The following is a 24926-nucleotide window of genomic DNA, read 5'->3' as shown; positions in this document are numbered from 1 at the left end:
ATATTTACATGAAACACACATCTGCCAAACTTAAATACTATATACACTTATATATATATATATAGATATTATCCTTTAAAATGTGTTGATTTGAGTTCTCCAATACACAGAAGTCTTGCAGTAATTAGGATTCCCTGAACAATTAATATTATATTACAGGCACCATTGTTCAAAGTGACTTACATTTTAACATATCTCAGTAGCAACATCAGTATATTAAATTCCTGGATCATTAAAGAATTTCACAGGATAGTTGATTGTTCTTTTATTTTGAAAGATAATTATCGATATTAATGATCCTGACCTTTGACATGTTTCTCATTCCAACTTTCACCCATTTTACACTCGTGAATGTTTAACTACAGTCGTACAACATGTGATAAATCTCTGACTAACCACCCAACCTCGCAGCTCTGTGCACATACCACTACACTACAGTACCATGGAAGAGAGAAACCTGTTGGACAAGATCTCTGAGGCACAAAAATTTAATGACAAGACGTCACACAGTAGTTGAAACATTTCTGAGACCTGAAGAGATTTCTTGTTTATGGTTGCACTGTACATTCAGCATTCAAAGGACTCTGCATGTGTAAGTACGCCTGATATATATGTTTATTTTTAAAGGACTTTATTGCAGAAAGATGATGGATGTGTGGTTAAATGATGTTTCTTTAATGAGACGGCTTTCTGAGGGCATGTCTACATGTTACAAACTGAGTCTCCTCATGCTCCCCAGAGAAAATTGTACTGTAATTACTTAAATTACTTTGGATTGTATTTTAATTACATATCTTATGTGTTAAAGATGTTACTGTCTACACTACTAATGCATTATTGGGTGTCATGTTTTGTTAGATAATGTCCCTTCTCTCTCAGACAGACAGAATCACTATGGAATTTGCCTGTGCGTTTGTTTATGTGCCACCAGCAGTGATTCAGAAGGACGGCCAACGCTCCAGTGCCAACGTCATAAAACGCTCAGGTGTGATTTCTTTCTCCTGACATCAAAAAGAAAAAGAAAAAATCCCGATTTCTGACACTAACACTTGTTTAAACAGACATGTTTCACATTTCTGGCTCTACTTTGCGGTTTAGTTGCAGTTTTACTCAATCCCACAGATCACTTGCCAGACACAGATTTTCTCTGCAACTTCCCTGGAGTCTGACACCAGAAAGTATTTCAGCAATCTAAAACATGAACAGTAAACATCAGATTCTTGGTGTCTTCTGAAACCTTCTGAAAGACCTTCTTTGTTGACTCACCAGTTTGAAGAAATCCATCAAACAGGCACAAAGCTTTCATTCCTCTACGTCTATCACCGACGTATGTCACCTGCAGTCGGCTCCATTCTCTGGAAGATGTCAAAAGGCAATCTGGGAAATGTAGGAAGTCATTAACTGAAGTGTGAATTGAAAGAAAGATTAAATTCCAATACTTAATCACAGGATAACCGATAATTTTTCTTTGAATATCAAAGATTGATGGTACGTGACAGTGTAAATGTAGCCACAGGTGGATTTCTCCTTGCGTCAGAGCTGTCTGGGTGACTGGTTGGTTAAGTACCATTATGTATTATGTAATCAGTGACACACACAACCTCTCGTGTCTATCTTAGAGGAGATATTCCTTTCAGATACTTTGCTTTGCTTGGTAAAAGCCATCTGCCGGCTGAGTCACATTTTCTTCACAGCACAAAGGTCATCACTGCACCAGTTGTTTTGTCTGGGATCAAGAAACAGCTCAGAATGAACTGCTGATGTGAGTATTTTCCTTTTCATTTTCATTCCTTTTAGCTCTCCTCCCCCCTGTCAACCGAATTCGTCCTAGCACTCCTCCACCTCCTCCTCCAACAAACTCTACAGTGGCCAAATCACCAAAACTCCCCAAATCGACCCCGAAGATCGTTGAACAGCTGGAAAAGAGCAAAGTGAAGAAGGTTGTGAAGCCCACTCCCTTCTATGAAAATGCCAAATTTCACAGTAAACTGGTGGCAGCATCTTCCATCAATACAACAGCTCAGCAGACAACATCTCCTCGAAGGACAGGTACTGTGAATGTGGCAAAATAAATGTGTAAATGTATGTCTGGACAAGTTTAGTTTCTCTCCTTTAGTATTATCTGAAATGCCGTGGTTGCAATTGATATCTTAAAGGAGTACTTCACCCTAAAAGTCAGTGCTGTCCCTTCAGTCACATTCCAGTGACAGCTACCAATCACACAAGAAAGTTACCTGCTGCTCTTCCAGTTATTGATGTTAATGCAGCCATTTAAAACAAAACAGGAAAGTTTGGCCCCCTGTATTTCAGAAAAGCCAGGCTCACACTCACAGAGTTTCATATTCACACCTGCACGGGGCATTGCTCAAGGAGAGCAGTGGTAATAAAGAAGGGGCAAACATTGCTCTTTTACTTTTCAAGCCCAGGCCAGTCCTGCTGGTCCGAACCTGTGACCCTTTTGTCACAGACACACTTCTCCCAACTTTTTTCAGATGCAAAAAATATCCTTCAAATTCCTTCCAATACTTGAAGCCAAATCCAGCTGTTTTGTAGGTGAAGGATTTTAGTAAAAAAAACAAGTATTAACCTTATTAACCGTAATAAAAAGGGCAATAAGGTGAATGTGTGAGGTAATTGTAACTTAACAGTTTTCTAAACCCCTGTCCTGTTGTTACATTAGCATTGTTACCTGGACCTTTGGTATGTGTCTGTGTGTGTGTTCATACCTAAGAGGTCTAATAGTTGTATGTATATGATGTTTATGTTTTAACCAGTAAAGCGTGCTTTCATCAGTGTGCACATTAAATACACTAAATGTTTAAGGTGAAGTTAAAAGTAAAAAATAAACTTACCGACTGATTGACTCTAAAACACTTTAGTGGCCTTTAGCTAAAAAAGAACAAAAAAAAGAGAAAGATCAATAACATACTAACGCCAAAAATACCTATAACATGTTTTTTTATAATGAGAGTAAATCATCACCTTTCACGCTCATGGTTTGGTACAGGCGGTAAATCACCACGTGTTTGTAGCTCCAATACACTTTAGTAGTTTAATTCCACTGAGCTGCAGCCAAGATGATGAATGACATTTTCTTTTATTTTGGGGTGACTCATTCCTTCAACAGTCCTCTCCTATCTGCTTTACCCAGCTCTTCTTCCACCGCACATGAGACCTGCAGCGAGCAGCCAGTCCTCTCTGCACAGCAAGCCACTCGACAACAGTCAGACATTTACCTATGACCTGCCAAATAATGAACCAGATTTAAATGCCCATCGCTGGGACCCAAACTACTCATACAGTACACCAGAGGGCACTGGGGGTGAAGTGAAGCTGCCAGCTATTACTAGCAATGTGCCGGGCCAGACGCCAGGTGAATAGACATCTTTGTTTTTCCTCTTTGTGTTAGAGTTTAACTTGTTACAACCCAGTACTTTCCAGATCAGATTTGTCTCAGAGACTTTAGGGAAGAGACAGATCATCCAAGTTTCTCCTGCTCTCATCTCAAACCCCTACAGCCCCAGCCCTCCCACCGAGGCCTGCGTTCATGAAGTCAATGCCAGAGTACCTGGTGCTGTTACCCTCACACCACTCATCTGCTTCATCCTCTCAGAAATCACCTTCAACTTCTTCACTTTCCCAGTCGTCTACTGCAAAAGGTAAATACAACAGTCAAGCTGTCAAAAAACCAACATTGCACAAAATGCTAAAGTTTGAATGCTCATGTTATTCCCATCTCAGGATCAGCGGATAAGGAGCCTCTTCCAGGGAATCCTAATGTGGTCCTTGTCAGTTTAGGGAAACTACTCTCAGAGGAAAGTGGTCAGTAAACTTCTATCATCACCATCAAACCTTCTTGATTTTCAGTCTCATTATCTTACGATGACGATGATGTTTGCATATTTCCAGGGGAATCCATACGAGGTGAACCCACCTCCTGCTCCCAGTGTGGCTCTGTGCAGGACTCCTGTTATGTCAATGTGGTAATTGCATCTTTTATTTGACCTTTATTCTGAAACTGATACGTAGTAACATGATTAAGAGCCATTGATTTCAGATTTGAATAACAAACCATAAATCTCCTTGTAATGACTACTGGAAAATACGGAGCATGACAAACTGTTAGATGCAGTCAAGCATAAGAAATATTGATCGCATCATAATGAAACAATGGATAACTGTGATTGGTTTGATTGATTCAGGCTGGTTTGGTCTCAGCCGGTCAATGTTTCTCAGTAACAGTAATGTTCTCTCCTTAAACTGGGCAGCTTCATGCGTGTCACTTCTGTCAATCCCGGGAGTTGACCAGTCCTCCCAGTATACCACCCAGTGCTCTCTTTTTGCTCAACCCTGATGAAAAGCCCCCGTGCGCTGCTGGCGCTCTGCTGCTCTTCTGCATCGACATCTCAGGCTCCATGAGCATCACCTCCCAGGTACAAACACACGACTGACACTGACACTGATCTGTTTACTCGTGGCTGACGTTTACAAATACAACTCTTGATGTTTTAACTGATCAATCTCTTATCATTTCAAGGTGTCGGCGGGAGAGCATTTTGTTCACAGATCTCGTCTCCAGGTGAGTTTTTTTTTTCATTTTCAAGTGGCCTTTTAAGTTTGTGAGACTGAAAATGAGCTTTAAGTCTTTCTTCTTCTTTTTTAAGTGCAAATTCTCCAAGTAACACACTATTAAGTTAACTGGAAAGTTACCACAAACCACTTTTGTACATGCATAATACAGATGACTATGATAAAAATAACAGCTGTCCTGAGATGCTGCCAAGATGCCATTGGTGATAAATAATTGTTGTATTCAAACCAGTTTGTCCAGGAAGCCGTGTTGCAGTGTGTTCAGAGACTAAGTGAACAGCAACCAGACACAAGAGTGGGTCTCATCACCTTCAACTATCAGGTACATTCATGATTTAATAGAGTACTGGACGACAACAGACTGTTCTCTGCCTTATTCTCCCAAGTTTTTTCATGAAATGTGCTGTTATCATGCTATTGTTTGAGTTTATCTCTGACTTATACTATATAATTCTTTTTACACTCAATGTTCTCACTGTTTCTCCATCGCTGTAAGTCACTGCATCTTTCTGCCTTTTATTTGATATCAGGATATTGGAATTTCTTCTTCATTGTCTTGTCATTCAGCATCATTATTATCTCAAAAAAATCACTGCATGAATAAAATGTTTTATTGCCATTGCTTTTCTTTATCCCCTGATGATTGTATTGCCAGGTTACAATGTATGGGTATGAGAATTTCACGTCACAGTTCCTGAGCGGTGCTGAGTTGACTGACAGCAACTATCTTAAAGAGGCTGCCGCCAGTTTCCCCAGTCCACCTCCACTCTCACAGACCAAGGACTTCTTACAGAGACAAGTTATGGGGTAAGAAGAAAAACAAAGATTGCATTAGTTGTTTTGTGTATTATAGCTTACCTGCTGTATGTTCAAATAACAAACATATTCTCTTGATTCTCTGAAGATTATCTGAAAGTGGGACCACAGCTCTGGGTCCAGCTGCTCTCCTGGCAGTTGCGATGGCCTCCAGACAGCCAGGGTCCAAAGTAGGTTTGGCTTTTCAGTCTTATTTGTGGTACCATACCAGTGTATTTGTATGCTTTGGTCCATATATACAGTAGTTGACATATACATGACATGCAATCTGTATTACATTGTCACTTCACAGTATTTAGCTGTACTAATTCAGCAAAGCTTGTGCACACCTTTACGTCTTTATGATGTGTACAGCTGTAAATGTTGTTGACTGAAAAGGAACCAGGAATACCACACAGTCATGGCCACTTGGACTCATTTTATTTGTATATGAAGCTTCGTTCCTTCATCAACACTTCATATCTTTTTTTCCTGTACTTTGAACTAGATGAGCTGTGATGTAAAGCTTGTATGAATTGCAATGAGGGGTCAGTGTCAGTTTTCCATTTTTCTATTTTTCTAAAAACAAAACAATCCTGATCTGCTATCCCTGCTGATCTTGAAGGTGATTATCTGTACAGATGGGAAGGCCAACACAGAGTTAGGGAACCTGGAGGTGGAGGATAATGATGCTCGCACCCTCCTCTCATCCACCATCTTCTACCAGGAGCTGGGGGAGTATGCTGCTAATCAGGGGTTGGTACACATCTCCACGTCAATGTCAAGAATGTGTTTAAACATATTTTACTGCTAAACAGACAATGAGTGAACATACAGGTGCAGCCACTTTCATATCTGAAGTACTGTTGCTCCACTGGCAACAGTAATACTGGTGCTGATAATACTAATAAGGGCCAAGTGAAAGATGGAGGATGCCTGCAGTTGCTCAGCTAGATTTATTATGATGAAGATCGTGCTGAAATATCCTTCCTCCATTAGTGTGACGGTGTCTGTGCTGTCCATAGAGGGAACAGACTGCCGGCTGGATGAGCTGGGAAGACTCGCCGATCGCACTGGAGGGAAAGTAAGAGACAGTGTGAAGCTGTGTTGCATATGATTTGTTGCAACAGTCATCTATCACTCAGTCAAATCAGATCTTGCATTTCTCACATCATCTTTGCGTTTTATCTCTTGTCCTCTAGGTGGTAATAGCAAGTCCAAACAGGCTGCATCCAGAGTTTGAACAGATCATTGAGAACAGGACCATCGCCACACACTGTACCGTTACATTACTGCTGCCCAAATCACTGTAAGAGCTGCCCTGTAAATGAATGTATATACCCTAATACTTGTATTTCTGATTGCATCATTAATTGGGCTAGATTGATGGCACATGAAAGGATTTGAAACACTTTAAATTACATTAGTTTGACTGATGCCTTTGCTGCAGGCACATGAGAGGAGAGAGGGAGGCTGGATACAAAGGGACCCGAGAGGTGGGGAACGTGGACCCAGATACAGAGATCACCTTTCAGTTCGGAGCCAATGAACAGGACGCAGATGGTAAGAAAAAAAAACTGCTGTGACAGCGCTGACAGACTGTCAATAATGTTGTTGTTTCTTTTACCTTGCAAACTCCAGTTGCAGCTTTACTGCTTTACACAGGATTATCACAGGTCGTGGTCTGACGTGTGCTGCCAGTTCACACAGGATGGTGATTGGTGTTGTTGCCAGTCAAATAAAAAATCTCAATTTGAGATCATTGCAAGAGAGACAACAACACTGTGAAGTGAGAGGGATCCAGAGTCAATACATCTGACAAAAACTAACAAAACTGGATTGATGAAAATGCAAGAATGGGCCATAATTTGCTAGATAACAATAAATCCATCTGGATGCGCTACTACCTGTGATTTTTCTAAAAAAAAATCTAATAATTACCCCTAGTCTGTCAGTAAGGAATAGCTTTCATTAAAGTAAGAACAAATTAACAGCTCCAGAGCTGTCAGTCTGTTTCTCATTCACTCCACAACTTTTGCCAAAATTGTTCAACAACAACTGGATGGAATAAGATGAAATTTTAGACAGAGACTCGTGGTCCCTAGAAGATTAATCCTAATAACTTTGAGGATTCCTTGATTTCTTTCCCTACTATTCCCTACAACTATTGGATAGATTGTCATTACATTTGCTATGGGTGCCTAGAGGGTAATTTCTGTAACTTTGGTGATCAGCTGTAAATTCTAATTAATTAATTCTGCAGCAATTCAATCTGATCACTGAACACTTGCCTGTGCCTGGTCATATAGGTGTTTCATCTGAGCCAGTCTGACCACTGACTCCTCATACATGCCAGAGCACTGTTAGTTTTCTCTGACCACTACAACCCTTAGAGTTTTTGTTGTTCATCAAAATCAAAAAACCAAACCAGAAACGGATGCCATGTTTAGCATGGTCAAAAAGCAGCATGTGCTCTCTCTGTGATCCAAAAACACTCAAGAGGATTGTTGTTTAAAAATAACCTTTAACTCTCTTGAATCATATTTGTGGTGTGTCTGTGCTTCTCTCTCAGTGCCAGCACCAGCCTCCGGCAGCCGTGTGTCCGTCCAGCTGCAGATCAGGTACCGGCGGAGGAACGGACAGACGATGCTCAGAGTGATAACTTCAGAGCGAAATGTTACTGATGACAGGTGATCATGATGTTTCCATAATCTGTGCTTCACTCACTTGCGTTTTGAGATTGTGTCTCTCACACACACACACACACACACACACACACACACACACACACACACACACACACACACACACACACACACACACACACACACACACCCACTCACCCATTGCACTGACTATCTGTATGCTTGTGGCTTCCTTGTAAGCTCAAACAAGTCATTATCATGTGATATCTCTCATCAAGGAGGCGTTCTCTCCCTCAGGACAACAGTTGATTACATGTATTATTTTCTGGCAATCTCAGTGAACCTTTAGGCAAAGCAGTTTTGAAAATCCAAGGAGACTGTTGCTGAGATACTGGAGTGTTCACATCATCCAGAAATGGTCGCACCATGTAAATCTAATTTTTCATCCATTCTAATGTTTAGTCACAATAAACCTCTCAACCCAGTCTGCCTGCTTCATATACAAAATGAAGGTCATGCAGTTCATTGTCTGAGCAGCTACAAAGTAGCACCTGTGTGTATTTGCATGGTAATATAATGGCAAGGCTGAAGGCGTAAATGCTGAGAAGCACTCTTGTGATAAAAGTGTGACCCTCCTTCTCAGCTCGGCGGCCCTGTCTTCTCTGTCTCTGGCCATCATTCAGCTCAACTCATCACAGGCCAGCGCCGCTCTGGCTGTCAGAGGCCGCTTCCTCGACGCCAGGAGGGAGGGAGAGCTGCAGAGGAAGCTGATCGAGAGAGCAATGTGAGTTACAGAAGGGATGGAGGAAACTCTGACTGCGTCAGTGTGTGGGCAACATGTAGAACGAGAGCTAAATTATGCTGAAGTCCAACAACTGGATTAAAATGAGGGCTGATTATATATTCATTCAGCACATAGAAAAATGACAAATGACAAAAAAAAAATTGAAAATATATGGAAATCGCTGCACCGACAGAGCAATCAGATGCACAGATAAAAAGTGGGTTTAAATGAAATGGAAATCAGATCAACTGGTTGCATTCTTCAGTATAAATATTCAAATACATCTGATTAATCAGATGAACTGATGATTTTATTGATGTTCCTAAGACGATTATTATTTTCTCTCAGATGATATTTTTTGTTGAAGGTTTATAATTAACAATCCCAAGCCTTTTTTTCCCCCAGATATTCTTTTTATTTAAATGGTAGTTTTGATTTTAAGCTTGTTTTCCAGAAACTATTTTACTTTCTTTTTATATTTTTTACAGTCTACCTGCCTTTGAAAGCTGCTATTTATTAGCTGTACAGTGTTTTTTAGAATGGGCAGATGATGTGCTGTCTCTGTTTGCAGTGAACACAATCACAGTGCACAGGACAAACAGACGTACCAAGAATGGGTGAAAACTATGGAGCCAATTTACAACAACATTCATAATTTCACACGGGTGAGTTACTTTATGTTTATTAGATTCAGTACCTCACATTAGTTCGAATCATCACACTTAAACACTTTTATTTGTGTGTTTTCCAGAGAAAATCTGTCATTTCAGACTCACAGGTAAAGTCATGTCTTGCTCTTATACTGTCCTCATACTGCTCAGTACTGGAAAACTACATTACCCTTTGATAATTCTTCCGTTCTTCTCCCACCAGTCTCTAACAGACGCTGGTGCAGTGCTGCTCTACGCCATGAAGCACAGCAACAGGAAGTCCATTTCACTAAAGAATAAACATAAACTCTAGCCAACTGTCAGCCTCCACTTTTTACCTGGTTGGAAGCAACTCAAGTCATGAATGACAAGGATAAATACTGCAGTTTGACTTTGATTATCTGGCCGAAGAAATATCCTTCAAATATTTCACAGTGTTAATAATGTATTACTGTATATCAGCTGAAAACATGGTCATCCTTGTCATAAAGAAACTTATTTCTCTGTGAGACTTTAAGTGATTCCTTTCAGTGTTGCATATAATAACTGCTGAGGCAGTATACTGTGTACATTTATATATATATACATATATATATTTGACACCTTCCCTGTGGCAGTGTGTGTGTTTTTGCACAGACAAAAACACATAGAAAAAACATGACTCAGAAACACATCACACAGCTCACACCCAGGCCTTTGGTGTCCGCAAAATACATCTTTTAACACATGTAAAGCTCCCACACAACAGTCAATATAGTCCTATTGATTGTGATTATGTAATTATGTTTTAATAGATGTTAGAAGTGAATAGTTTGTTTGCACCAAACTTGACGTGCAAAAGTAAAAATTATCACACAAGAGCAAGCAGCCAAGCATTATGGCTCATGCTTTTAATACATGCACTGACAGTCATTATGAGTTCATATGTACTGAATCTAAATCAGAATATTTTGTCAATATTTAGATAGCGAACAATGGTGTACATACAAAATAGGTTGGAACAAACAATAATCATACCTAAAATGGAAGCCAAAGCATAAATAGACATGTGCTTCTCTGGGGTGGCCCTCACAACACAAACGCGTAACTCAGAGCAGATGTCTGTCCAACATTTGTATGGACTATTATTCAGGTTCCAAGAAAACGGAACATAAACAAACCAAGATTCAACCAGAATACGCAGAGTGATGAGCAGGTAGAAGCCAACAGTGCCTCTGTCTCCGTGGAGATCTATGCGCAGGACGGAGAGGATAACCAGGACAAAGATCCAAGTTCCAGGCCACCATCATAGCTTTGTGTAAATATCTTATTAAAACAGGCTCTGGTGCAGATGTTGTCCCCTTGTGCCGTTGCAGGTGAAGTCAGGTTCCAGTTTTAGTGACGGGCAGCTCAGCCAGGAAGAGGATCACCATGCAGATCCACAGGGAGGCCAAACCACAGGGAGCAGCACTTGCGAGTGGTGGTGGCGTCTACTGCCGTCCGCAGGATGGGAATGAGGCCTGTTACTACCACTGCCTTCGTCACTCCTGGCTTTTTTTGGGAATCTAAGAGTGGGGAGGTTGGAACAAAGGAAAACACACCACACTTCTGATTCTGTCTTCTCAGGCTTCTTGTCACATTTCAGAAGTCTATAGATTTCCTCAAAACTTTTCTGATTGTTTCATCTAAATAACTGTTTTAGGTCCAAAGTAAAGATTAAAAAAAAGTAAATAAAAAATTAATTCAGATTTGTGTAGCAGAACTTAGTTTCTTCTTTCCTACTCCGTTTAATGAACTCATGACCCCTAAAATCCGGTGGATTAAATTAACTGTGTAAAGTAGTTAAGGACGGGAGTACTTCTTCCATCACGCTACATATTTATGACGGATCATTTCACTTTCAATCATGCTGATATATCATCAGAGCTTTTTTCTGAGTGACAGGAATTTCATCTCAAATTTCAATTTTAGAGTTTATTTCAACTGTGAGTTGAGTCAAAAGTCATGTTTCATTTGGTCTCCCCTGTAGAATAACTGATTAAATTTAAATGGGACTGTACCTACAGTTACAGTGCAAACACACCCCCAAAAAAAAGCTTGTGTAGGGAATGAAGTGATTCCTGATGTAACGTACTTCCAGGTAAAGGGATGCATCAATGGGAATAAAGTGTGACAGGTAGAGGAGCTCACCTGTAGGAGTTGCAGCCCACTAATGGGCTACCATGCTCGCTTCCCATTCAGTAATTTATGGGTGCAGGAAATGTCAGTCATCAGTATACGTGCGACAGTTTAACAGCAGACGATGTGCCGACTTAATCTCACTTTACTCTTCGTAGACATCTCCCGCTTCAACATTTAAGCTGCTCATGCAAAAGAAACAATGCACAGACACTCAAATATGAAGAAACGTTGGGTTTTGCGGACATAGAAACACAAAACATTACTACTTGTTGCACATTACACGTTTTTTTTTATTTGTATAAAAATTTAATTCCACTGACTAAATATTTTGGAATTCCACTGTTTGTTTTTTTTACTTGACAATTTTTATATTTGATGACAGTAATTACAAATATTTATACAATAAAACAGTTACAAATGATGTTAACATGTAAAGTCACTGAATGCAAAGAATTTAAGACAAGCTATAATTAAAAATGTAGTGTAAAAACATGTTACAGCATTATTAAGAGAGATTCTTACAGTGATCATGTTTGCAACACCACTTTTTATGAGGAGATTACAACAGATAAGATGATTCCTTAATAGGCTACATATAGTATAGCATACATTTTAAAACATGAACATCATACATAACATCTTACAAATAACATGGCAATACAAAACAGTGACGAAGCCGTAACAATTCATATGTAGGAGACTCTAATTTGAAGTTTTTGAAGGAAGTCATTTTGAAAAATAACACTTTTTTTTTTTCAAAATAAGCCCCATCATCGAAAAAGATTTAAGGCCACCGGCTAAATATTTGTAGGATCAAAGTTCCAAATGAGTAAAAACAAAAACAAAAAAAAAGCTTAAAGACCTTCTTCTTTGACTAAGTACTCTGGCAGAGTCTGGAAAGCAGTCACAGGTACAGCGACTGGAACCGTCAGGGATATGGCGCTGGGTTCAACGGTGGAGGGGGAAACCTCACTGGGGGGTGGAGGAGAGGGCAGTGGGTCCGTGTGAATAATGTTTATGTCACTTAGTTGTGGGGCGGCCGGAGCAGCGTCCGCGTGAGTCCGTAAGTGCTTGCGAAGGTAGGCGGCAAATAGAAACGCTTTGCCACAGTGGGAGCAGCTGTGAGGTTTGTTGGTGGAGTGGATCTTCTGGTGTTTACGTAGTCCAGACTTGTTGAGGAAGCCTTTGCCGCAGCTGTTGCAGACATGAGGCCTCGGCTTGGGATGCTGCTTCTCATGCTCCTGTAAGTCTGCCAGCTGTGCAAACTCTGCCTGGCAGGTTTCACAGACATGTGAGCCCAGTGGCACAATCTTAGTAACAGTTGGAGGAGTAGAGTCGATGGAGTGAAGATTTTCGTGGGACTGAACTTCATCCCAGGTTCCAAATGTAGCATCACAGTGCGTACAGGAGAACTGAGGGAGAGTTGTGTGGGCAGTAAAGCCTGAAGCTGACCCTGCCTCTGCCTCCTGTTGTTGTGGCTGCTGCTGCTGCTGCTGCTGCTGCTGCTGCTGTTGCTCAGAATGCTCAGCTAGATGAGTTCTCTCATGTTTGCGCAGGCTTGAAGATACAACAAATGACTTCAGACACTCTTCACATTTGAAAGGCCGCTCTCCAGAGTGCACACGCCGGTGCTTGTTGAGGCTGGAGCGCTCAGCGAATGACTTGTCACACTCAGTGCAAGAAAAGGGCCTAAGTCCTGTGTGGACAAGCATGTGGCGCCGCAGATCCCAGGATGCTACAAAGGCCTTGTCACAGCTCTGGCATTTGTAAGGGCGCTCTCCAGAGTGAACACGTTCATGCACGGCCAGATCAGCCGGCTGCCTGAACCTCTTGGAACACTTATCACAGGGGTAGGGCTTGAAACCCAAGTGGGCTCTCTGGTGGCGACGGAAACTGGATGGGTCAGAAAACATCTTGCCACACTGTGGACAGAGGAACGGCTTCTCACCAGAGTGAGTGCGGAGATGAGACTGGTAGGAGGACAGCTGGGTGAAGCCTTTGCCACACTGCTCACACTGATAGGGTTTATTCTGGGAGTGAATGCGCTGATGGCAGGCCAGAGAGGAGGAGCGGGAGAAGGCTTTGCCACAGTCTGAGCACAGGTACGGCTTTTCCCCAGTGTGGGAGCGCTCATGGTTCTTCAGGTCCTTGAGCTCTGTGTACGTTTTCCCGCACTCATCACAGGCATACGGCCGATGGCCCTGGTGGTTCCTTCTATGTTTTCGGAACACAGAGGGATCAGCAAAACTCTTCCCGCACTCAGCACAGAAGTATGGCTTTTCTCCTGTGTGAGAGCGCATGTGCACCTTCAGTTTAGACAAAGTGGGATAGCTCTTAGAGCACTGACGGCAAGAGTAAGGACGCTCTCCACTGTGCTGCGTCATATGGATCCTCAGGCATATAGCCTGCATGAAGGCCTTACCACACTCCGTGCATATGAAAGGTTTCTCCCCAGTGTGAGAGCGGCTATGGTTGCGTAGCTCTGTGGGCGTCTTGTAAGCCTTGTGACAGTCAGGACACTGAAAGGGGCGCTGGGCTGAGTGAGTGCGCTCATGCTTTGAGAGCTGAGCCTTGCTCGAGAATGTTTTGGTACACTGTGAACATGAGTGTTGCTGCTGACGGTCCTTTACATGTGCCGACAGCTTGTGGCTGCGCAGCGCTGACAGACTCCTGAAAGCCTCTGTGCATGTAGAGCATTTGAAAGAAGGTTTGGCTTTTGGAGGCCTGCCTCTGCCACGTTTCTTTGCAGGCTGATCCTTCAGCATCTCTTCCTCTTGCTGGCCCTCTTCATCCTGTGCAGGAGGGGTGTATTGCTCTGCAAGAGGTGGGCTGCCAGGCTGAGGAGAGGCCATCTTTATATCTGCAAAGATATGATATAAAAAGATTTTGTACTTATTATTTAAATAAACATAATTAGCTGAGTAAGAGTGTAATACTGCAAAATTGTTCAGACATCAGACTCATATCTTCTAATATATGAATTATCTGAGCAGCTTGTCAGTGACAGTGGCTGATGGTGGACAAGAGAAAAAAAAAATCTGTATAATCACATAATAACAGAAATATGTGGGTGTGCGTTCAATCACAAAATGGCTGGCATTAGGACCTCAGGGACAATAAGCTAACCGCTTTGATGCCAGAGGAAGTTGGCGATGCAATGACAGAGATCAGTGTGTATGAATGACTGACATCAGGCCGACCGGAGACGAGGCTCAAATATCACAAGTCAGTGTGATGGTGATAACAACCGGACACGATATGTACGTATTCCGCTTTAGCTAGCTTGCCTGCTAAACATTTTTACTAACTCAAAATGGCTGGCTTTAGGACCGGCTGCACCAAATCACTCGACAGTGTCATCATCACCATGACCGTCATTACACGGGGTGGATTGCGCTAACATTAGCTGTCTTTATATCGTATGTGAGAAACAACGATCTTTCTTACCTGAATCAGGACATTAAACATTGGCCGATAATGCCTGGGACAATGTCTGGTACGCCACTGCATTTACTCAGACACACAGTGATTGCTGTTGACTGGCTGCAGGATGGGGGACGGCTCTAGGACCATGATGACGAAAGCTCTCGGCAAGCCAAGTGTGCAACATTTTAATACGTTTAATGGTAAAAAAAAAACAAAAAAACACCAGGACAAGATCCGTAATATATGAATTACAACCCCCGGGTAAAAAGATGGTAGTCCTGATAAAGTTAGCAAGTAATCTTTAATTATGGAAACACGCCTGCATAGTCAAGCGAAGATAATAAAAGGCTCATAAGTCAATGGCAGTGCTAGCTACGAGTGCTAACCTGAAGCTAATGCTAATGTGCTTTAGGTATTTTGCGAAAACCAGAGGCAGAATAGTGAGATGGACCAATGGTTTTTATTTGCGTTTAACGTATGCTTTGTAATTGCTTTTTGCGCGGAGCTCGCTGCGGTTTGTACTAACTCGAGTTTTAGCCCACCTACTTGCCTTTTAGAGGGAAGTATTTCCCTGCTGCACATTTCCTGTTTCCTAGCAACAAGAGCAATGTGGAAACGGGGATGGAAGGGAAAAAAAGACAATTGGGGAAAAAAGGGGGGTGCCCTTTACATAAAATTACGTTTCTATAATAATGAATGAAAATATATCTTCGGAGGCATGCATTGAATCAGTTCTGTTGCAGGTATTTAATTTGACGCATTTGCTAATGTAGTAATTCCGCTTTTAAAACGACTTCTTAGCTTTTTGGTGCAATGTTTGTTTAGCTAGCCATGATGATGCTAGCTGGTGGCGCGCTAACGTTAGCCCACTGCTCTGTGATACAAATTTAACCGTAATGAACTTGTCCACCCTTCCTTATAACCTTTTGAGGACGAGTATGTTCACTCTATTTTTGTTTATAATGTCGGAGAACGTGGATATTTGCAGTGGCAATAAATCTGTCAAGAGAGGCGTTGGTCTCCGGTTTATTGACATAGCTAACGTTAGTTCAGTTAGCCTGCTGGTGCAGAGATATAGCAAAACATGTTAGGTTGGGCAGAGTCTCCAGCTTACTTCATTCAACTTGATAAATCAGTGTTTTATCATCGTTACCTGCTGGTTAAGCAAACCTACCATGGGTGATTTTTCCATTTATTGATTTGGACAGATTTACTGTAAATCAGGATCAGCGCAGATCATGCTCACAGAAGCTGCTGAACTGACACGCGTATTTTACAATTTAAGTTGTCCGTTTGTATGGTAGTATGATTATTTGAAGCTTAAAACTATTATATTTAGGCTAAATGTGTGTTAGATCACCTCTAGCTATTTGTAATCTATGCCTAACTCGTTGCATAAAACTGAATACTGTAATCTTCTTTGTTCATGTATTTACCACAGCTTTAATTGACATGTCTTCTGTCTTCAACAGCTCAATTTTCCTGCTTCACCTAAACTCAAGTCAATTTCCTGATTGTATGGAAGTGGTTCTCAACGTCCTCTGTCGTGTTTCCTCCCTGGACTCACCGTGGACCTTACTGTAAAGACAGAATTCTTCTTTTTATACAGACAAGAAAGGCATCTAATGCATTTCCCGCCTGCATATTCAGACACTCTGTGTGTGGTGCACTTAATTCAGTCGTTATCTTGTAATGGCAGTGCAAGACCCTGGCAGGACAACGGGTTTTCCTTGCAAACAGTGTGGCATGGTATGTCCCAATATGCCAAGTCTGCTCGAGCACATGGATGCTCACCTTCAACAAGAGGAGGAACGCAAATTTAAATGTGATGAATGTGGACGTGGTTATAGGCATGCAGGTAGCCTAGCCAACCACAAAAAGACTCATGAAGTAGGTTCTTTTCAGTGTAACATATGTGGTAAAGAAAATTCAAACGCTTTGTCCCTGAAGAGTCATCTCCGTAGCCACACTTCACAGAAAAAGTACTCCTGTGCAGAATGTGGGAAAGCTTTTCGTCTGGCAACACAGCTGGCTACGCATGAGAGGGTTCACCTTGCTAGGCGAGCAAAGGAGCAGTCATACAGGAAGGTAGACATGGAGTATCCCACACATGAAATTGAAAATGATCACCCACATCATCTCAGTGAGCATTCAGCCAGTGTCGGGACTTCTACAGCAAATAGCCCAGCTGAGGACAAGACAGAGGTTGTTTATAATGCACAAACTGAAACCTCTGATGATGCAGCAAATCGACCTTTCAGATGTGATTTGTGTGACAAATCGTACATACACCATCGAAGCCTGACCAACCATAAAAAGACTCATCAGGTGGGAATGTTTGAGTGCACAGTCTGTTTCAAACTGTTCAATAACATGGCTGCCCTCTACAGCCACCAGAGAACTCACAAGGCAAGAAGTGGGACAGACCCTGGTTCAATGGGTGGGTCATACACAGGCACACCACTAGGCCAGTTTTCACCTCAGAGCCAGGATGCTCCAGTAAATTTCTGCCATTTGTGTCAGGTACTATTCCCCAGCGATGAGGAGTTCCAAGAGCACATCCAAATGCATAACTCTTCATCTGTGTCATTTGGGCTTCAAGATAACTTGTTAGAGAACCACAATATATCATATGACAACAGTATTGCTTCACCAGAGTCAAATTTTTATGCATCTCCTATAAATAATGTACCTTCAGTATCATCATTAGATAATCATGGAGGTTTTGATCAGCCACAGGAGCAGATTATTAGTAATGGTCATGTGTACTCAGATTGCTCCAATAATCAAACTCCATCTTCCAGTAGCACTCAGGGAGAACCCCCAATCATCGACACAAGCATTCTCGATCCTGTCCTCACACACACACAAAACGCTGACAATGCAACAGAAATGGAAGAGACTTCAACTGTAGACTCTGATGAGCGTCCCTTCAAGTGTCAAATCTGCGGTAAAAGCTACCGGCACTCTGGGAGCCTCATCAACCACAAAAGGTCACATCAGGTTGGGATTTACCAGTGTTCTGTATGCAGAAAGAGCTATCCTCACCTGGCTGCCCTCAAAAGTCATCTTCGTCTCCACAAAGCTCAGTCGTCATCTTTTAGCCTCAATGCTGAGGGAGACTGGCTCTCCTCAGAGCCCCTGACTCTGGATAACCAGCAGGGCTGCTTCTCCTCACAAGAGGAGGAGGACAGCACTCAGCCTGTGCTTGGTATCGATCAGAAGAATGGAGTTGACCACAGCAATGGAGCATTGTACCATGAGCCGTTTAATCAGGACTTTTCCCACGATATGACAGTGCATCTACCTCACAATGAACACCTGATGCAGAGGCATATGTGTGCAGACTGTGGTGAGACATTTTCTGATATTGAAGGGATTAAGTCCCACAGTTGTCCACTGCTACAGCAGCAACATGACACTACTAGCAGTGAGTATGAGAGTAATATAAACTTCCAGGACAGTAATGGTCACTATTCCATTGGAAATCCAGCGAGTAATGTAGAGTTCCATGGTCTGAATGGTAGCCATGACCAAAGTTACTTTGAACAGAATTTCCATGAAAATGTGAGCAGTCATCAGCTGAATGGTGGCGGAGAAGTTGATAACGCTGAAGAGGAGGATGATGATGGAGATCTTTATCAGTGCTCTATATGTGGAAACAGCTACACCAGCATGAGGGCGCTCAGGAGCCATCTCCGAGGGCACACACAGTCCCATGGTACTCCTGCAAGCTCAGGGCCTTCATCCATGTCCTCCCATGAAGAAGTGAAAGATGATGAGCTGGGAGAGATGATGATCTGTAGTACATGTGGCGAAAGTTTTGCCAATAGGCAGGACTTGATTACCCATCAGCTTCTGCACAACACAGACCAAGTAGATGGTGTTAATCATTTACATATGGACAACAGTGGTGTGTCTGGAGGCAAAGAGGAAGCACAGAGTATCATCTGTGGCAGCTGTGGCATTTTCTGCACCAGCTATCATCATCTTGAAAACCATGGCTGCACAGCTGAGAGGAAAGATGAGTCAACGCATAGTAAAGAGGAAGTGAAAGTAAATGATGTTGCCCAGCATGAAGACACAAGTCGCATTAAAGAGATGGGTGATACTAAAGCCCGTCAGTACAAGTGTGATCAGTGTGGGCGGTCCTACAGACATGCTGGCTCCCTCCTTAATCACAAAAAGTCCCACAAAACAGGTGTATTCAGATGTCTCGTCTGCCAGAAACGCTTCTATAACCTGTTGGCCTTAAAAAACCATCAGAGATCACACTTCGATATTAAGAGGTTAGTTCCAACAATAATGCACATCATTGGTACATGTACAGTTCTTACATTTGTCCCTCATGTTGCAAATTTAATTAATGTTAAAAAAGAGAAAAGAAGCTAATAGTTGCCTATAAAGTCTCTGTTTTTTGTGTCATAGATGTGTTTTCTCATCCTGGCCTTTTCATTGTGTAGACTTTTTCCAGTTTTGCAAACACAGAATTAACTAATTATGCCTCCTCTCCTCCCCCAGGCATACTTGCCATGAGTGTGGGAAAGCCTTCAAAATTCAGAAGCAGCTATTGAACCACCTGAGAAGGCACAAAGAAAACCAAGCCAAAATCCAGGAACTCAACAACCAGATCCAGGCCCTCATGCAGATGAATGGGACCCGGTCAGATGGAGGAATGCAGTCCTTGACTTCAAATTCCAATCAGGCTTTTACCTCTGCTCGACACTGCAAGCAACTGCTTGAAGAAAAATCGTCTCAAACAAAGTGCGAGACTTCAGTCAAATCAGAGGACACAGATGACCAGCGACCTTTTGCCTGTGACCAGTGTGGGCGTACGTACCGCCATGCAGGAAGTCTGGTCAACCACAGAAACTCCCATAAAACAGGTGAATATTATTGTTCTGTTTGTAACAACACTTACTCCAATCAACTAGCAATGAAAAACCACTTGCGCACCCACTTTGCATATAAAAAGCACTCTTGCCAAAACTGTGGAAAAGGCTTTAGAGGAAAGAAGCAGCTATTAGCTCACGTCTGTGCAAACCTCAGAAACGATGGGGCTGGAGGCAGGAGGGGCCTAAAATCTAGAGCCTTGAAGTGTAAGGAATGCAAGCAGGCCTTTTCCTCTGCTGACAAACTGGCAGCCCACACCTGTGATAAACCTTCAGGCAGCAGTGATGCACAAACAGATATGTCTCCAAACAAAGAGGAACGCCCTTTCACATGCAACATATGTAATCGCAGCTACCGCCATGCAGGCTCACTCCTGAACCACAAAAATACCCACAAGACAGGGCACTTCAGTTGCACCTTCTGCTCTAAGCCCTTCACTAACCCCATGGCTCTACGCAATCACACACGCATCCATACACAGAAGAAAAAGTATGTGTGTCTCACATGCGGAAAGGCCTTCCGCCTTGCCAGTATCCTGCACAACCACCAGAGGGTCCACAACCGGGTGGCAAGTCACTTCAGCTGTCCTGCGTGTGGAAAGAGCTTCCAGGGCAGGTCTGGTCTGAAGAGGCACCGGTGCCGCAGAGGTCAGGAGAACTCAACAAGAGCTGGAGTCCAGCAGTCAGAGAGGGGCGATAAGTGCTTCATGTGAGTTACTCTCTTATTGAGAATTGAGCATGTAAGTCTTGTTCTGTCTATTAGTCATCATTGGTGTACTTTTCATGTATTTTCTATTTTTTAAACAAAATTATCCTGACCTTAAAGTGGCCCACATATCAGCCAATATTTTTTTGTTATTGCAGATGTATCTGTATGAGTGTATATATATTGGACTGATACGTTTCCAGAAATTGCAGTACAGAAATGCCAACAAAGTACCAGAAAACACTGACAAGTTTATTTTTCAACTGCAAAATGTCCCACTCAATACATATCTTGGTTACAATACTTAAAAAGAACATTTAAAATATCAGTAATATTAATGTTATGTGTTGGTGTGGACTTTTAAAGTATCAGCATTGCCCTCAAAAGCCCAGTATTGGTTAGGCTATTATTTTAATAGTACAGTAACATTTAATGATAGGAACAGTAGAGGAATATGTTCAGAGACAAGCAGTTTTATAAATAATTTACTGTCGGTTGAAATGATCTGGGTTGCAGTGTCTTATTAGGGACTGAACATGAACATATCCCTGCTGCAGGTGTGACCTGTGTGGGCGCTCCTACCGCCACGCTGGCTCCCTCCTCAACCATAAAAAGACACACTCCGAAAACCTCCACCACTGTACCTTGTGTCTCCAGACATTTCCCGATCCTCTCACCCTACAGATACACTCCCAGATGAGGCGTCACTGCTGCCCCGAGTGCGGCAAGACCTTCTGCCTGGTCGCACACCTGCAGAGCCACATGGAGGTGCACTCAAAGGACCAGGCTGTGATCTGCAGCTTCTGCCAGCAGAGCTTTCCCACCACAGACAGTTACCAGCAGCACCACGACATGCACCACAGTGGTCAGGGCCCCTATCAGCACGCTGTGGATGAACCCATAGATAACAACCACTGCTGGGACTCAGGAATAAATCAGACCATGGGGATGGATGAGATGCACAAGCAGGTTCCACCACCTCTGTCCCATATTCCAGGAAGCATCACTAATTCACAGAAGGGCAATGACACTGCTGGCACAGAAGAGAAGAGCCACGTCTGCGAGCACTGTGGCCGCACTTATCGACACGCCGGCTCCCTCCTCAACCACAAGAACAGCCACAAGACGGGCTCATTCTTCTGCTCCATTTGCCAGAAGGAGTTCACCAACCTGATGGCTCTCAAAAACCACAGGCGCATTCACACGGAGCCCAAGCGCTACCAGTGCCTGGAGTGTGGGAAGGCGTTCCGCGTGTCCACTCAGCTCATATGTCACCGACGCATCCACACCAAAGAGAAGCCCTTTGCCTGCCTGCTGTGCGACAAGAGCTTTTCCAGCAAGTCCAACCTGCGGCACCATCAGAAGATGCACCAGAACACGCAGACCTACGACTCCTCATTTAGCATGGATGCTGACACATTTATGGACCTGGACATGGGGTCTTTCCTTTAAAGTAGTACTCCAGATCATACAAGAGAAGAACACAGGTGGTCCTCTTATTATCTGTTATGTATCCCTCTATCAGTAATTGTAAAACAGTATTTTTTTCAGAAAGTGCTCCTTGGTCCTGACAGAAGCTCCTTTTGAAGATGCACATTTCATTACAGACTTCCAGTCTTACCTCCACAACAGATGACAACATCACTGAAAAGTGAGTTTATCAGTCAGCTTTTAATAAGGCCTGAATGTTTTCCATGAATGCACAGGATCCCAGAATACAGGGCAGGTGATGAAAACATTAGTCGCCGCTCATTCCTCAATGACAAACCAACCAACCAAAGTGAACAGAAAAGTGCAGCCCAGGTCCATGTAAGAACATCAACACTGATATCATGTTTTTGTAAGACTACTGTTTTAACGGTGATCTCTCCTCTCTTTCTATCTATTGTGTTCAGTGCCTCTGTAAGTTCCTTAGGAAACAAAATATACAAACTATATTTATCTTTGAATCCTTTTGTTAGCTTTGCCGTTGATCTCGAAGGACTGCTCACTGTCCTTTGCGATTTCATATAGGGCAAGCCTGTTGTTATTAAGTCAAATACCTCTGGGTGTGTCCAAAGGTCAGTGGCAAACTGAAATCATATTATCAAGTAAATAGTTGTACTGCTAATAATATTCACATTGAGTGACATTGTATGCTAAAATGGATGTATTTATTAATTTATTCCTGTTATTTTATGTCCATATTTTATTAGAAAAACTTTTTATGAATGTTGTTAAAAAACTGTCTTCTTAAACTCATGTAGCCTTTAAGGAACTTCATCAGTCGATTTGTAACTCATTAGTTCTCAGTTACAACAGGCAGGAATGGACGACCCGAGGATGGTGCGTTGTTGGCAGCACTCAGGGTAAACCTTCAAAAGGAACATACCTGATGTGTAAAACATTGTAGATAATCTGTTTCTGAACTCAACAAAGCATTTTTTCCACTTGTGCCATTTCAACATGTTTATATTTTAGCTCATGTAACAGTTCTCAAAGTCACTCCAACATTTAGTTAGAGCTGCACATGCAGTGCATGCTGTAATCCATCTTGGAACATTTTGAGAAGCATCAGTAATGTTGAAGTGCCAGTGCCTAAAATGTAAACCGACTGTAGCAGTTTAATGTAAACAAACCTCCTCTCACTGTACTTGTTATACTGTAAAATAATGTTTTGTTTTTTTGCTTTTTTGTCCGCTACATTTGATTTCTTTTATTATTTATCTGATGATTTGTGAATCTTTTCAGCCACAAACATTTCAAATGTCTTAAAGCAGTCAATAACTAAATATTGCAACAGTGAGGTGAAAGTGGTTCCTTTTTGTCTCTGTGAAAATTTTGAATTTTTTCCCCCACAAATGCTGTATATTAATCAAATAGAATGATTTTACGTTTGTACTCTCAAACAAACAATTATGGACAAAATGCCTCATTTCTGCTAAGCACAAGTATTACTGCAAACATACCAGAGCTATGTGAATTTACAGCGACAAACCAGTTTCATCTTCACTGTTGAAGTTCACGAACCACTTATTTTCTGTGAAAAATGTGCAATTATGATTATTTTTTTTCTTTTTTCTTTTTTTTTTTGCTGAAGTTGTCTAACGTGGATGTTGTTCCTTAATTGTTTAAAAAAAAAACACAAAAAAAACAGAATTCTAGCAGAAGTGAACACATGGCCTTTGTTTTTATAATAATCTACAATGAGATTTTCTTTATGCCATATACATTACATTTCATGTATGAGTATGTTGGCACTGGTCAGAAGTATGAAATACCTCATGGAAAGCCCTGCCTACCTAGTAACTGCTACTTAATGCCTCATGCAGCTTAATTGTAGGGGATACACTGTAATCATACAAACTCAGATAATTACCAATTGTAAGACATGGAAGGGATGAAGCATCACTTTTAAGGTTTTACTTTGTAGTTTGCAGAATCTCTTTCCACCATAACATGGTTGTGTCTCTGCAGTTTGTTGTTTTCAGAATTATATTTGCACACGTGTAGTTGAGACACTTGTAGCCTAAGGACGACAGTTGGTCGATAATAATGCAGCCGAGATGTTGATGTTTGGGGTGTTGACAGGCAACAAGTCGGCTGCTTGATAGCTCACCTCAGCTCATTTTGCGGGTCGTAATATTTAAGCAATATGCTGAAAGTATTGTTTCAGTGCACAAACTGAGTACATCTCATTTGTCTTCAACAGATTCAGTATATTGACAATATCCCTCAAAAACCATGACAACTTGCCATTTCATTACATTATTTAAAAGCCTGTGTGTATTAATTGTAATCATTTAGATGATTCCTATAACATATTTTCGTATGCCATGGTAGCCTACATGTAAAACGGAACATGCACATTTCAGTTAAAACTGTAAACTGACTTTATTTTTGTACAATGTTCATGTTCTTATTTCCTGTGTTTTAACACGTTCACTCCTCTGTCATTGATCACAATCACAGCCTGGTATTTGTGGTGCGCGTTAATCTCAGAGCTCTCTGTAAATATTAGAATGAAAATATTGGTTGGATCTCTGTACATTTATGGCAAGATTTTGTTCGGCAGGAGAAAATGCTAGATTAGCTATTGTGTAATAAAAAGCATATACCACATGTTCTGATTTATTGGATTTTCAGTGCTCAAAAATGTCTGCTCAGTATTTAATTCATATTTATATAACTATTTTGTCACTCTGAAGCGTAGATTTTTACTTCTTTGTTAGAACTTAGTTTAGAATATAAGCAAATTATTGATAAAACTAGTTGAAATCAATTAAAAGACTTGGAAAA

The 24926-nt window shown here is 41.8% G+C and overlaps 3 protein-coding genes and 1 pseudogene across 5 annotated transcripts; 2 read left to right on the top strand and 2 right to left on the bottom strand.

Moving 5' to 3' along the window:
• The first annotated feature begins 412 nt into the window (after positions 1-412).
• LOC111220300 (circularly permutated Ras protein 1-like) lies at positions 413-9992 on the top strand. Of its 3 annotated transcripts, none has more exons than XM_022743349.1 (21): positions 413-592; positions 880-985; positions 1798-2049; positions 3152-3373; positions 3519-3659; positions 3742-3822; positions 3910-3983; positions 4269-4433; positions 4538-4579; positions 4823-4912; positions 5246-5397; positions 5495-5576; positions 6011-6141; positions 6385-6469; positions 6588-6694; positions 6836-6948; positions 7958-8075; positions 8674-8814; positions 9386-9479; positions 9566-9592; positions 9688-9992. In XM_022743349.1, exons 1-21 carry the CDS (start codon positions 551-553, stop codon positions 9775-9777), a joined length of 2355 nt encoding a protein of 784 aa, XP_022599070.1. In that variant the 5' UTR covers positions 413-550; the 3' UTR covers positions 9778-9992. The 3 variants fall into 3 exon arrangements, with proteins under 3 accessions (XP_022599070.1, XP_022599072.1, XP_022599071.1); XM_022743351.1 differs by having other exon boundaries at positions 543-592; positions 884-985; XM_022743350.1 differs by having other exon boundaries at positions 585-592; positions 859-985.
• A 412-nt stretch (positions 9993-10404) lies between these two features.
• LOC111219639 lies at positions 10405-11783 on the bottom strand (annotated as a pseudogene).
• A 131-nt stretch (positions 11784-11914) lies between these two features.
• LOC111219859 (zinc finger protein 668-like) lies at positions 11915-15173 on the bottom strand. Its single transcript, XM_022742698.1, has 2 exons — positions 15072-15173; positions 11915-14484 (listed from the first exon to the last, which is right to left on the bottom strand). The coding sequence occupies exon 2, from the start codon at positions 14474-14476 to the stop codon at positions 12479-12481; it is 1998 nt and encodes a 665-aa protein (XP_022598419.1). The 5' UTR covers positions 14477-14484; positions 15072-15173; the 3' UTR covers positions 11915-12478.
• Positions 15174-16530: 1357 nt separating this feature from the next.
• Positions 16531-24872, top strand: LOC111220242 (zinc finger protein 646-like). The gene is made up of 3 exons (XM_022743266.1): positions 16531-19339; positions 19572-20651; positions 21206-24872. Exons 1-3 carry the CDS (start codon positions 16743-16745, stop codon positions 22098-22100), a joined length of 4572 nt encoding a protein of 1523 aa, XP_022598987.1. The 5' UTR covers positions 16531-16742; the 3' UTR covers positions 22101-24872.
• The last annotated feature ends 54 nt before the right edge of the window (positions 24873-24926 follow it).

Source organism: Seriola dumerili, unplaced genomic scaffold (assembly GCF_002260705.1).
Source record: "Seriola dumerili isolate Sdu_G_001 unplaced genomic scaffold, Sdu_1.0 BDQW01000068.1, whole genome shotgun sequence".
NCBI lineage: Eukaryota > Metazoa > Chordata > Actinopteri > Carangiformes > Carangidae > Seriola > Seriola dumerili.
This window is presented reverse-complemented; position numbering and strand designations above follow the sequence as displayed.

Excerpts from the sequence above, each read along its gene's own strand:
- LOC111220242 (XM_022743266.1), top strand. The coding sequence starts at position 16,743 with ATGGCAGTGCAAGACCCTGGCAGGACAACGGGTTTTCCTTGCAAACAG. Across the intron at positions 19,340-19,571 it reads TCACACTTCGATATTAAGAG|GCATACTTGCCATGAGTGTG; the intron begins GTTAGTTCCAAC and ends CTCCTCCCCCAG. Across the intron at positions 20,652-21,205 it reads AGGGGCGATAAGTGCTTCAT|GTGTGACCTGTGTGGGCGCT; the intron begins GTGAGTTACTCT and ends TCCCTGCTGCAG.
- LOC111219859 (XM_022742698.1), bottom strand. The coding sequence starts at position 14,476 with ATGGCCTCTCCTCAGCCTGGCAGCCCACCTCTTGCAGAGCAATACACC.
- LOC111220300 (XM_022743349.1), top strand. The coding sequence starts at position 551 with ATGGTTGCACTGTACATTCAGCATTCAAAGGACTCTGCATGT. Across the intron at positions 5,398-5,494 it reads TTACAGAGACAAGTTATGGG|ATTATCTGAAAGTGGGACCA; the intron begins GTAAGAAGAAAA and ends GATTCTCTGAAG. Across the intron at positions 6,949-7,957 it reads CAATGAACAGGACGCAGATG|TGCCAGCACCAGCCTCCGGC; the intron begins GTAAGAAAAAAA and ends CTTCTCTCTCAG.